Source organism: Sinocyclocheilus grahami, unplaced genomic scaffold, assembly GCF_001515645.1.
Source record: "Sinocyclocheilus grahami isolate Dianchi unplaced genomic scaffold, SAMN03320097.WGS_v1.1 scaffold929.1, whole genome shotgun sequence".
NCBI classification, from domain to species: Eukaryota; Metazoa; Chordata; class Actinopteri; order Cypriniformes; family Cyprinidae; genus Sinocyclocheilus; species Sinocyclocheilus grahami.
The window spans coordinates 275,023-289,570 of NW_015506108.1; the positions used below are offsets into that span (position 1 = coordinate 275,023).

Consider the following 14,548-nt stretch of genomic DNA (forward strand, 5'->3'; position numbering starts at 1 on the left):
ACGGCCTCAATTTGAGTCACTGCAAAGCTAAAAGAGTCCTGTAACATCAGGGGGGCTGAAATGGTGGATTTGTGTTGAACGCTGAGAAAATCAGAGCAAAACAAATGCAAGGTTTGCTCTGAAGTAAGAGATTTTACAAAGACGGGCTGGAGGGAGTATTAGTCAGTACTGTATCAGCGTTATGAATGGGACCACCGGGTCACGCCGCAAGCTACATGTCTGCCTTATTCGGCTGAGTCAAGATGTCATTATGAATAATGTCCTCCTTTTGTTCTCTCCATGGGAAAAGCTAGCTAAAATTAGCCACATCTTATTCCGTGTACAAAGCAGCCCTGAATTCAGAGTCACGCCGACGATGTGTAGGGGTGCATTTCATCTAAAATGAGACCTTCAAAGAGGCTAATATTTGTATTACCATCACATCTAGTGAACTTTGAGAGAGATGCTCTCAGGAAAAGAAAAGAAAAGAAAAAAAGGGTGGGCATGATTTATTCACTACTAATTGAGAAACACCCCAAATGAAAATAATTCAAAAGACATTCACACACAAAATGAAATACCATATTACGAGTCATATTTACTGTTGTTTAGCAAACTTTTGTGTGTGAAATCCAGTCATTGCAAAAGGACTTTCACGTGAGGGCGAAAAAGTTCCCCAAAAAAGATTTCGCAACAGGTTCAGGGTAATTTGCAGCGTTGACCAAAACAAAGCTGCTTGCCTTGAAAGTGACAAGTGAGCTGTTTCTCATATATCGCTATACTACTGACAACGAATACATCTTTTGCAATGGCAACTCTGTTGTATGGTAAGGATACTGCTGCTGGAAGGAAGGAGTGGTGGAAAAACTCTTGCTCACCTCTTGAAGAGCAGGATTGCGATGACTATGATGACGATGAGCACTACTGCAAGAACGGGGCCCATAACCCAAAGCATCTCAGGCTGGTCCACACTGGGCTGCATAACGTATATATCCTGCACGTCGATGGGGTCCGAGTATGGGCTGGCCGAGAATGTCCGCTACAGCCAGAGAGTGAGAGTTTGAGTTAGTCCACAGAGAGTCTAACAAGTTACACAATAATTATGCCTGAAGAAAAGCCAATGAGAGCTTGTGTATAAATAACCCTTATTTGTATATCCTTTGCTGAAGGCAGCATTGATTTAATAAAAAAATACAGTAAAAACAGTAATACTGTGAAATATTTTTACAATTACAATAACGGTTTCCTTTTTAATATAATTTATAATGTTAACACTAAAAAAAAAAAATACTGACCCAAACATTTAAACAATACTGTATATTATATTAACTATATCATGACATTTTCAGTTCTGGAAATCACAACTTTGTAATTCCCCCCAATTTCTGGGTTTTCCAGGAATGCTTTAACTTTAATTACTTGAATTAAAATAAAAATTCAAGACGGCACATAGCACATCCTCACATCTGTCTCCATGTCAGGCTAGGTCTCCCTTAACAAGGTTCCTCTTAACCCTTGCCATACACACATTCACCTTTGATTAGCATAAGTCACATCTCTGAGTACATGTGACCATGTAGAGGAAGACGCACACACAGAAAAAGGAATTTGTGTGAGAAGAACAGAGGGAGAGGACCTATGCACGTTCTCTCTCTCTCTCTCTCTCTCTCTCTCTCTCTGTGGCTTTGACAAATGGAAGCTGAGGAGAGGAATCATATCCTCTTCATTAGTGCTCAAACCATGGTGATAGTGAGCTGGCTGGAGGGAGGGAGGGAGGAAGTGACAGGAAGAAAAAAGAGCCAGTGTGAAGGGACATAAATGAGACATCTCCCCGCTGTGCCCTCTTCCATGCACACGCCATGGGACAGGTTCGAATTTTGCCTCACAAACCGCCTGCGCTAAAAAAAAAACAAGGAAAAAGAATAAAGGAAATAAAGGAAGGTGAGGAAAGATGGGCCTGTCACTACCGCTCTCTTTGTCTGTGTTGGGAGAGGCCATCCACATGGACACTATTTCCCTGAGGGCCAAACCCCTTCGCCTTCCTCTCATTCTCTATCTCTCTTCCTCTCGCTTCATCCCGTCACACAGAGTGGGACGCCATAATCCGGATCACTTGCTCAGCTCAGCTTGACACGTCTAAGAGCGCACAGATATTAATTGAAGAGATAAGCAGGATATTAGCTGGAGGAGAGTCATGAAGTCACGTTATCGCCACTGCTGATATGACAATCTCACTGTTAACGTGTACGTGAGCGCGGGTGGTTATGTGTGTGCGATGTACTGGAAATATACATTTCACTGCATAACTGTCTTTTCTTTATTAACCATGCTGGAAAAAACAGGTCAGCAGCTCAAACTAGGTTTTGGAACCTATTTTTTTAGGTTAAAAGTTGGCTACCGGCTTTAACCGACTTGATTTACCAGGTTTATTAGGTTTGTCAACTACCAGTCCAGTTGATCAACCCAACTAAACCATGTAAAACCAGCACCACCTTTTGTATACAGTCATGTAGGACAGGATTCTGGCCCAATGAGAGTTCTCTGTGGGCGGAGCTACACAGAAAGACAATTCAAAAACAGAAATCAAGTAACCAACTGAATGTCTTATTATTAGCTTATTGTCATGGTCAGCTAGGGCAAAAATTGTACCACTGCTGATATGACAATCTCACTGTTAACGTGTACGTGAGCGCGGGTGGTTATGTGTGTGCGATGTACTGGAAATATACATTTCACTGCATAACTGTCTTTTCTTTATTAACCATGCTGGAAAAAACAGGTCAGCAACTCAAACTAGGTTTTGGAACCTATTTTTTTTAGGTTAAAAGTTGGCTACCGGCTTTAACCGACTTGATTTACCAGGTTTATTAGGTTTGTCAACTACCAGTCCAGTTGATCAACCCAACTAAACCATGTAAAACCAGCACCACCTTTTGTATACAGTCATGTAGGACAGGATTCTGGACCAATGAGAGTTCTCTGTGGGCGGAGCTACACAGAAAGACAATTCAAAATCAGAAATCAAGTAACCAACTGAATGTCTTATTATTAGCTTATTGTCATGGTCAGCTAGGGCAAAAATTGTATTATTGATTATAATGGAAGAGATTTCAATACTTCTTTCTTACAGCATCTCAGCTGGTTAGGAGACTATGTTAAGCTGGTTTTACTAGGGTAAAGAAGATAATTTCACTCTACCATGGCAAATCTCAAGCCTAGGCCATTTTCGTTCTTTTTTTTGTATTTTTTTTTTGTATTTTTTGCCAAAATACAAACAAAGAGATTATGTAAAACATAAAAAAGGGGTAAATCTAAATAAGAAAATAAATGAATAACAGAAAACAAAGGCAATTTCTAAATAATCCACTTTTTTGTAATATATACTGTACTTCTGCTCCAGCTTCTGTAATCTCAAAGCTCTGTTGCTTCGCTTATGATAAATTGTTCGTGATTTTCCTCATTTGCGAGTCGCTTTGGATAAAAACTTCTGTTGAATGATGAAATATAAATGTTAAATGTACAATTAGCCACATTACTGTATTACATTAATGAGAAGGACCTTTTTCGCATTACAGTAATGAGAATTAGAACATAAATGCCAATTTTAATGGTCCTAAAAATAGGCCTCTTTTTGTACAATAAAACATGAGCTAGACATTACTTTGTGAGATTCTCCCATCAAAAGGATTCAAAAATCTTTTTATTAATTTTCTACGCATTTTCTACTGATATTTTAGAGGTGAATAAAACGACAGCACTCTGCTTCCTCTGGCGCTTTAACACAATTTGAGTACAATGTGTTAAAGGCAGTTAACGTCACTAATGTGTTTCGTATTTCCTACAGACAAGGACAAAAAAAACACAAGAAAGCTGAATACTAACTAACGCAAAATCCATTTAGCGGATAAGGATATGCGTGCGTCCTCAGGCAGAAGAGGAACGGTTAACAACATCATCTCAGCGCTGGGGTCTTAGTGCGGGCATTCTGCTAATGTAAACACTTTATCTGGCAGAAACAGCTCGGCCGCCACAGGCCCTCCTTCCGAACTCCACCAGCCAGATGACACCCTCTCTTTCTCCCTTCCTCTTGGTTCTGTTTTTTCCTTATGCGTCTTTCTTTAAAAGTTCACTGTTCTCTAATGCGCCTTTTCCTCTCAACATCTCTCTTTTTTTTTTAACCTGGCAAAGTGCTGTCTCTTGCTCCCGTTTAACGTAACATCTTAAGCTTGCTTGTCCGCACTTGTTTAAACAGATTCTGTTTACACATTCGATCTATCATCCGATTTCACACTCCTCTGGGCTTGTGTATGTGCCATGAGTGATGCTTGTGCAAAGCTAATATTCAGTGCTGAAGAAGAGCAGATGTTGACTCAAGCTTCAGAATGAGAAGCCTACTATCAGCTCCTTAAGCTAAATGAATAAATAAAAAAATCAAGCAAGCTCACTTTCACATGCTAAAAGTTGATGCTGGATAAACATTATGGATACTTACTGGATACTTATGTTTTCATTTTAAATAATACTTAGTATTACAAATACTAAGTATTATTTAACATGAAAACATAACTATTCTTTTTTAAAACATATGAACTTTTTATGTATATATACAAAAATGTATATAATCTTGAATATATTCATTATATTAGTTATATTGGTATTAGTTTTTAATTTAGCTTACGGAATAAAATTTAGTCACACTGTATTTTGCGATTCATTGTAAAAGCACTATTTTAACTAATCATATTCTGTAGTTTCAATCCCAAACCTATATAGCATATAACTATTTTAACTAGTGCTGTCAAACAATTAATCGTGATTAATCGCATCCGAGATAAAAGCTTTTGTTTACATAATACTGTATATGAGTGTGTACTGTGTATATTTATTATGTATATATAAATACAAACACATGCATGTGCATATTTAAGGAAAATATGTTATGTTTATATATTAAATATATTTATATATATAATATAATGATATAAATGTATATACATGCAAATATTTTCAAAATATATACTGAATGTGTGTGTATTTATATATACATAATAAATAAACAGTCCACATACATATATTATGTAAACAAACACTTTTATTTTGGATGCGATTAATCATGATTAATCGTTTGACAGCACTAATTTTAACGTATCTATTTATTTTTAAAGTACAGTTATTTAATTTGGTTGATTTATTCATTTAACATGGTTTGTTAAAATTATTACTAGTATTATTATTAAACAGCATTTGGTCACATTTTATTTGGTAAATTTCGCCCACATCTGAATTTTTTTTATTTCATGTCAAATATTTACTTTATTTATTATTACACGCAGTCCTAGTCTGTAGTTTTAATCCCAGTCCTATACTGTTTCTTCACTGCTTTTCAATGGGCCTGTGTTTCTGTGCTGAGCTCCAGGCTTCATATGCTTTAAAGGCCCCTGTGCAGGAGCTCAGCTCATATTCGAGCTGTTCATTCATTTCCTGTGACAGCTCCACAGCAGGAGACCTACTGGAGAGCCAGATCCGAAGGGCACAGCTGCATTAGATGTGGGGCGTTGGCCATTCCTCTGAGATATTATTCTCTGGCCAAGGACAAATGGCTAGACTTGTTCTTTTGAACCTTACACACTCATCTAATCGTTCTCAAATCATCAACGTGCTTGTTTAATCTCTATTAGTTAAAGAGGATTCCAGGTACAGTCTCTGCAGATCAGGGTCACCTCATGGAAGTCCGAGGGAACGAGTCAGGCCGGAAAAGTTGACAGAGTTAAGGAAGGGCCTTTGAAGTGCTGAGTGAGGAAGTTGTCCTCTTCTTCTCATAAAACATGGCAGACAGATTAATGCCTAAGCTTTAGGGATACTTAAGAGTCAGCTTCAAGGGAATCAGGACAAGCCTCCGTGCTACCAAAGCCCTGCCACGCAAATCCATTCTCCAGCTCTTTCCACAGAGCCGAGATGGAGGAGCTCAAAGTGCCAAACACTGCTGACGCTATCATGAGAGGAAATTATGAATATTTATCCAACTGGTCCTCTGGAGGTCTGGGCTATAAGTTTCAGCGATGATTATTTTCAGGGCTGCCAGGGCGCTGAGTTCGAATCTTTCATTTGTTAGAGAAGCAGATGGAAAAATGGGGCTGAGGGAACCGGCGAGGTGTTTAAGCTAATGCTTGTTCGACAAACAACGATTATTGAGCTTTGCTACTTATTAGGACAAAACTTTGGTAAGACTCACAGAATAACTGCTTGTGTGCCTGCAAATGTACAAATGAACATGTGTGGTTTCCACACTGTTTGACCAAATTACAAACCGGCGTAGTACCTGCTTCTCATTGGCAATAACTGGGTATTGGTCCTTGAGTTCAGCCATGACAAAGCACTGATAGTGGTTGTTAGGAAGGGGACGGTTGTAGAAGCCGTTGTACGGCTTTTCATCACCCAGGATGAAGGTGTCTGGGAGGGAGGGCAGCTTTGCGGCGATGTACGGCCTAACAGTGTCCGTGTGACGTCGTCTCCTGAGCAGAGCACCCTCAGTAGATTCCAAGAGCTGTGGAAGAGATCATGATGAATTAGTACAGGACAACAGACATAAAAACCACAGGATTTCAGTGATACGTGGAAAACTAATGCTAAATTTGTCAACCATTTCATTTGAATTTCCCATGGATACAAGGGTATTCTACAAGGGTATAGTCCAGCAAAAAACAAACAAACAAACAAACAAAAACTTTCAGTCTTTTAACCAATGAACATCAATCACGTATGAGGGCCCCCTTTTAAAATGTAAAAGTAGCTATATATTGTCATGTACTGTACATAGACCCATTTATACTATGAAATATTATAAATGTTTATAAAATACTGTGGAATATATTTACTTTAATATTTAATTGGAAATATTGAGCACCAAATCAGCATTTTAGAATGATTTCTAAATGGTTATGTGAAACTGAAGACTGAAGTAATGGCTGCTGAAAATTCAGCTTTGTCATCACAGTAACAAATTACTATTTTCAAAAGCTTTACAGGCCTAGCAATCACATTTTTTAAATTCCCTGACATTCCCAGGTTTCCAGTGACCCCGGTAATTCTGGAAAAGGTTACACTTTATTTTGAAAGTCCACTTTAGACATATAATTAGTTCTACTAACTATAAGTAACTTTGCAACTACATGTCTACTAACTCTCAAGAGTCTCAAGGTTAGGTTTAGGGTTAGTAGAATAAGTTGACATATACTTGCAATGTTTCTCATAGTCAGTATGTTGAATGTTGTGGACCCATCAAAATAAAGTGTTAGAAGATATTAAGCAAACAGTCTACTAACATTCTAATGACTGCTAGTTGACATGTAGTTGCAAAGTTACTTACTGTTAGTAGAATGTCTAAAGTGGACTCAAAATAAAGTGTTAACCTTGAAATAATAATAATAAAAAAAAAAACAGGAACATCTCACCTCATCCAGCTCCATCTCGTCAGGATTAACCCACTGACGAGATGATGCAAGAGAGACGGGCACGACCACAATGTAGTACCACCTATATAGAAAACAACAATATTAGCATATACACCTTCACTACTCTCAACTGCACTCCAGCAACTTAAACAAGTGTCACTATTTACACCAGAAAAGGTTGTAGATTTCAGCTGGTGGGAATTGAAAGCGGCCCATTCCAGGTGTGTGAGTGTGTAGAAAAACTGATGACTTGCCTTCTGGGTAATAGCTCCAGTTAATCATCTCAACACTACTGGTTTTTAATAATCAGCTCTATCTTTCAGAGCGTGAGTGAATGAAGTGCTCAGAACGAGCTGTCAGGTGGTCCAGACAAGCATAACTTTAGGAGAGTGGCATTCAGCTGTTCATAATAAGACTGGGGCCGAGGCTTTAATTTGGCCGGAGTCTGATACGAGAGGCATTCTCAAAATCAGCTCCAAGAAAAACTCTGTCTGTGCTTTAGAGCTCCGCCATTACTGGAGAACGAAGCGCTGTGTCTGACACCAAATCCCACATCAATCAGCTCTACTCCAAATGCCAATCTTCTCCAAGACTTTCTCATCCTCAACACTCTGGTAATCTTTTTACCAATCAAAAAAGGCACTCAAAAAAGCCCTGTTCTTCTCCTGGGATTGGCAACACGTTTTTTTTTGGACCAGGGTGCACCAGCTCCGATTTTGTGAACGGCCAAGACGTCAGAGAAGAACTCTCCCAGCTTGCGGTTCGGTCGCAAATTAGTTTCATTTCTTTTTAGGGAACATAATTGGCTGTGGAAAAGCGTGACTCACAAACAACATGTTCCTCTCAAAGGACAAAAACAATCTCCACTTTTCTTCCATTACCTCCTCATTCATGAAAAATTAAGTGTTGAAAATTACATATAAACATAAATGGCCTTTCTCATGCATAAATTATGATGACACGTTTAAGTGGTACGATAACTGAAGGGCCTCCACCCATCACCAGGAGGTCCTGTGAAGAGCACTCAGCCGTAATGATGGGCTCTCTGTGGCAAGCACATCAGAAACGAAGCAGGATGTGTTCATATCCTCCATCACGACAGGCTGCACTCTAAGTGGTCTCAAACCAAGACTCGAACCCTCAACTAAGATAGAAAACAGCCTGTCTGCCGGCACATTCTCCGCTATTGATTTTTACGTCTTCCATCACGACTCATCCTTCGGTGCACAGCTCGGAGGAGAATGAAGTGAATACACGCCGATATCACTTGAGCCTGACAAGGACGTTCTGGTAGTTAGAAAAATCCGTAGCTTTTCAGGAGAAGGTCAAATGTAAAGCTGAATACAGTAGGATGACGTTACTTTGGGTTTAAAAAGCAGCTGGAATCTGCAGGGTTGGCAGGATGGCTGTTTGCTGAGGTGGGGAGATTCGGTCTGAGCATTCAGTTGGGGGGGATAATTGCATGGAAATGGTGTGTGAGTTACACTGCAGAATGGAAAGCATGCCGTCATTGACCCGAATGGGGCTGCAGGCATTACTCCGGGCAGCGTCACTGTATCCGTATGGATTTATGAGGTTTAAATAGAGGGAAAGTAGGATGATTACTATATCAAATCGGCTTATTCTTTGAAAACTCTTTATGCACATATTCAAATTCTGCTGAAAGCTATTTCTGAATTGCTTGCTCTTTTATACAGATATTTTGAATGAATATTTTAAATGTATTTATTTTTATCCATTTTCTTACTATGCTTATACACACTATACTAAATAGCAAACAACAAAAATAAAAGAATAAAAAATGAATAATTTTTTTATTTAATATCTTTTCCACCCAACTAAAAGGATATCCCATTTTCTTTGCATGTTTATATAAACTATACTAAAAAAATAGGGATGCAACGATATTATCAATATCGTGATATTGCGATAGCAAAACTGTCTCGATATTATTGTTCGATATTATTGTCACATGACGATATGAAATGATAGGTCTTCCGGGTAAAAAGTGTAGTTTTGAAAATATATTTTAACTTATTATTCTAACATAAAAGGTCTTTTAAGTTGTGTTTTGGGCCATTATGCTTTGACACAATATCTGTCAAACGAACTAAAACCGAAAGCACAATATGGCTTACTCACTTCATATATTTTCACGGCAGATGATTACAGCATTTCACAAGATGTGTTTGTAAGCATGTTTTCACTGAAGCTGGAGTTTTCCTTTAAAATAAAAGCTCTACTTCCGTTTCCGTCAAAATAAAAGCTTAAAAGTGCAGTATGAATTGCTGACAGCTAGCGGTTTAAATGCAGTCCAAAAAATATCTCTTTCAGGTGTAGAAATTAGGAAAGAAGTTTTGTAATTTCCCTACTGTTGTGTAAAGCAAAAATAATATGAAAAATATATTCATTTTCATTTATTTTACAATATATGGCTTTTACTGTCATTGTTGTTGTTATTATTATTATATTCTAGGGCTGCACGATAAATCGCATGCGCATCTTATCAGTAAAGCCGGTTCTGTAATCAGTGGTAAATCTCCATCACCTGAAGGCTTTCACATTGAGCAGCATTAACTACACAGAGCCGTTGTTCAATGACGAGCTGCGCAAAAAATCGCGGAAATATGAACGTGGTTTTGCGCAGCGCGTCAGTGAACAACGGCTCTGTGTAGTTAATGCTGCTCAATGTGAAAGCCTTCAGGTGATGGAGATTTACCACTGATTACAGAACCGGCTTTACTGATAAGATGCGCATGCGATTTATCGTGCAGCCCTATTATATTCTAATTTGTTTGGCTTCCTAAAACACCAGTGTGAATGTAATTTAGACAGACAGTATATCACATATAAAAAGAGTGTTGAGTCCCATTTAAAGTTCAGGTATAAGTCAATTCACAGATTTTTTCTGACTTGTTTTCTTAGTTAAGAACATGGGTTGGAGCTCTTAATTTTGAACTCGCAAAGTGCATTAGATAGAATAATTTAACTTTAATTAAAACCTAAAATTTTCATTTTTTACCAATTCTTCAATTGTCTTTTTTTAAAATGTATATCGCAATAAATATCGTATCGTGGACTTCATATCGCAATATTATTGTATCGTGAGATTTTGATATCGTTACATCCCTACTAAAAATAAATAAATAGTTACTTAAATCATAGCCCATTTTGTTTGTCAGAGTCCTAGAGTACTAACCTGACAGGAGCTGTGGTGGGCACTTTGGGCAGGTTAATGGTGAGTTTACCATTGCTGGTCTGGTCTGCTGTGAACAGGACAGGTTTAGTTTTGAACAGGTCGGGTGCGGTACGAATGGAGACCTGCTGCTGCAGGCCACCAGCGCTGTTCCCCCGGCTCATCAGCACGAAGGAGTAATTAGTGTCCGGCTGCAGTCGTGTGATCAGCTTCCTCTTGAGGTTGCCCTGGACTTCCACACTCTGCTGGTTATAGAGGATCTGCAGGAGGGAGAGGTTCAGTTTCACTCAGTTGCACGGCTCACTAAATCTAATTTTCGTTCGGTTTCATTTAAACAAAGAACTGATTGCATAAACAGACTTCATCCCCACGCAGCTGCTTTTAGCGATGGAAACCGTGTGCTGTTTTCTGGGCTTGGCCCATCAAGACATTACTGTTATGGTTTTATACCAGTGGCTGGCATGCAGAGACGCCACACAGACTGTCTGTCAAGTTCACTGTAGGCCAGAGACCATTCTGACAGACTTTCCACAACGTTTCTGCATACTGACCAAAAGTGTGACTTGCAATTTTGCTAAACCACATGTGAAGAATCAGCACTTAAAACCTAATAGGTAAGATTACATTTACATCTGTTGCAGTGTAATCACTCTGTATGGGAATTAGACAATTATACAGTTAGCTCTCAAGTGCATGCCTATAAAAAGTGTATAAAAATAGATATAAATGCTCGTGAATAATATATTTTAATACAAGGAACTTTTGTCTATGTACGTGATTGGGGTCTTACCTTAAAAGGCACTTGGGATTTATAATTTTCTGGTACCTCCCAGGTGAGAAGGACAGAGGTTTTCATCACAGCTTTGACACCAAAACTTGTGGCAAATGCTATTAGACACAGAACAGAGATTTCATAAACATATATACAGAGCTCAGGGTTTGAATAATGTATAAGGTAACATTTAAAACAAAACAGAGCTTCTGAAATTGTTTATATAGGGACTGTTTACTGATCTCTTGTTGTGTGAAATTGACACCGCAATAAAGTACTAATATCTTATACTTACATAATTTTTTTAATAACGAAAGATATACAGCCTGTCTGAGGCTGTTGTGTATAATGGAAAATCAGCTTATTTGTTGAGAAAAATATGAAGATATAGTGACTCTATCCATACCTCCCCCTCCATCAGGAAGCTTAAAACATGCTATGCAGCTTAGTTTTATTTTAGTATTATTTCTGTATTATCATAGTATTAATTAATATTTTGAATTATCACTTATTTTTATATTTTCAGCTTTCTTTTACATTTTAGTTTAAGTTATTTTATTATATTCTTTCATGTTCATTACGTTAGTCTTTTTTATGTTTCAATATAAGATATATTTTTACTTTAAAGTTTTTTTTTTAGTAATTTTAGCACTTTAACTTCAACTTATTTCAGGTTTCTGCCAAGGCAACATTTATTTATTAATCTAATATTTGTATTTTATTTAAGCTTTATTTCACTTATCGAAAATCGTTTTTACTAACTTTCATTTTAGTTAATAATTCTAAACACAATCATTCAGTTCTTTCAGTTCTGTTTTTCTCAGAACTTGAATGTTCACAAAGTGAAAAAACAAAGGCAGATTTTTCCATTTGCCTTAAAAAAACAGACCACCCAATGTGAAGATAATTAGATTTTTTCGCAGTGCACATTTATCACGGTGTTAGCATGACAAAATGGTTATGTTATGTCAAGCGTGTGTTATTGCAGAAAAATAATAACATTTGTTGGTTATCTAGTGATTTTTCTGAGACCAACAGTGGACAGTAGATAGAATTGAACATTCCGGTGCTGTTTTCTGGCCACAATCTTTCTGGGAACATGAATAGGTATGTAAAATGTGAGCATTTATGCACTGTATATCATTGAATAAAGTGTTTGAGGTGCATTATAATTATGTTACGGTGCACTGTAATTATCTGTAGCTTGACACAGCAATAAATTACACCTCACACTACACAGAGGGATGAAAGGATTTCTGTATCTGTTTAAGCGATATAACATAAGCCATGCAGTCTAAACACAAACCAGGTGATGTAGACATGGTCCTGCTCTGGATACTAGGACTTATGGGACCCCCTCCCTTGCTGGTGAAGGCTTGCACACGGATATCATAGGTGGTGTCCGGTCGAAGCCCTTGGATGGTCATCTGAGTGTCGGAGGTGCGATTGGTGCCATTATGTATGTTGTTGATGTCGCGGTACATCACTAGGTATTGTGTGATCCGGCCATTGCGCTCAGAGAGGGCCGGGGGGTCCCAGGCAAGACGAGTGGTGGAGGTGGTCAGGCCCACAACACGTAGGTTGAGGGGAAACCCACTTGGCACATCCTCCGGGGTGCTGATCTCTTTTACATACTCCTCTCCAGCTCCTGCCCGGTTCCTGGCACTCAGGTGGAATGTGTAGGTGGCGCCCTTGTGCAGTTCTGTGGCGGTGTGGTGGTCGTCGGTGCGTGCGAACTCACGGACTTCGTAGTTCTCTTCCTCCACACACTTGTACCGCAGTCGGTAGCCAATCAGCTCACCCACCATGTCCTTAGGAGGCTGCCACTGGATGAGGGCTGTGTTGCCAATGGTGGTGCTGATGATCATGGTGGGTTTCCCAGGCACTGCAGGGGCAGAGTGAGATTTTAAAAAGCATTGTTAAAAAGAGGGTTATTTGCACATGACCACTCATACCACATGCCACCATTAGGTATCAAATAACCTGCCTGAAAAGTGTGCTTGATCTGGCCTATTATTTTTATTCTTATAAAAAAAGTTATTTTGGACAAATCTTCAAAGAATACAGATTTTTTTTTTTATGGTTTTCACAATAATATTATCTGCTTTAAAATAAGTAATAAGTAAATATTAAGCACAGCTATTTTCAACATTGATGATATGAAATGTAGCTTGAGAAGCAAATCAGCATATTAGAATGATTTCTGAAGGATCATGTGACACTGAAGACCGGAGTCTTGAAAATGCACAGGAATAAATTACATCTTAAAATAGATAAAAAATTAACTTGAAATGATATACAAGTAAAATGACTTGTAAATGCTCTTTCATGCTGACCTTACATCTTTAATATTAATATTTATTATGTTTAATAATAATAAAAAGTGAAGACCCTTTCATCTTTTCTTCCCCTTTGAGCGAAGAAAAGTCTTGGAAAAGCTACTTTTGATTAAATGTCATCAGACATTTGACAATGAATTGTCACTGAAAACCTTGACAGACACATTCATATTTAAAGTAAAAGAAACTGAATTGTTTTCCTATCCTATAATGTGATGTATTTGTAAGTAAATCAGGCCATTCAGTACAATAAAGCATTTTGTGCCACTAGTTGAGAAAAGATGAACCAGAGGTGAAGTTATTTGATTTAAAATTGTTTTTCTTAGGAACAACGTGCATCAGTGAATAATGCAGAGTAAGGCCAGAAACATGCATTGCAATTAAACAGGGTGAATTTTGAATGTGAAGTAAGTCAAGTGAAGAGAGTGAGTTTCTACCTGCTCCGGTGGTGGTGATGACTTTGGCTTTGCTGCGTGCCCCATCTCCCTTGGTTGTGTATGCTGCCACAGTAACAGAGTAAGAGGTTTCGGAGAGAAGTCCAGTGATCACAACCTCCTGTTAAACAGAAACAGCATGATCCCTAAGATGCCAAGACAGCTTTATCTAGAAATGCCCTCATGCCATCCCCACTGGCAGACACTGATCATAACCCCTCCAATAAACCACACACACCCCAGCGCTTAACCATTTCCAACCTCCCTTTTAAACCATCTGACATATTCTTCATTTCATATTGCACATTCAAACAAGAACTCTGAAAGACTTCGAAAAGCTCTATAGAAGCTCTTGCAAGCCACAAAGAGAAGAACCA

General features: G+C 38.3%; 1 protein-coding gene across 4 annotated transcripts in view; it reads right to left on the reverse strand.

Annotated features, from left to right (window-relative positions):
* Window positions 1–14,548, reverse strand: part of LOC107564386 (receptor-type tyrosine-protein phosphatase F) — a 135,070-nt gene that overhangs the window by 26,501 nt on the left and 94,021 nt on the right. For all 4 annotated transcript variants that reach the window (XM_016249461.1, XM_016249463.1, XM_016249462.1 and 1 more), the window contains 7 exons: window positions 14,175–14,292; window positions 12,705–13,283; window positions 11,417–11,514; window positions 10,630–10,886; window positions 7,431–7,512; window positions 6,299–6,523; window positions 858–1,018 (listed from right to left, as the gene is read on the reverse strand). In XM_016249461.1, the coding sequence (XP_016104947.1) occupies window positions 858–1,018; window positions 6,299–6,523; window positions 7,431–7,512; window positions 10,630–10,886; window positions 11,417–11,514; window positions 12,705–13,283; window positions 14,175–14,292 (1,520 nt within the window). The remainder of the gene's footprint in view (window positions 1–857; window positions 1,019–6,298; window positions 6,524–7,430; window positions 7,513–10,629; window positions 10,887–11,416; window positions 11,515–12,704; window positions 13,284–14,174; window positions 14,293–14,548) is intronic.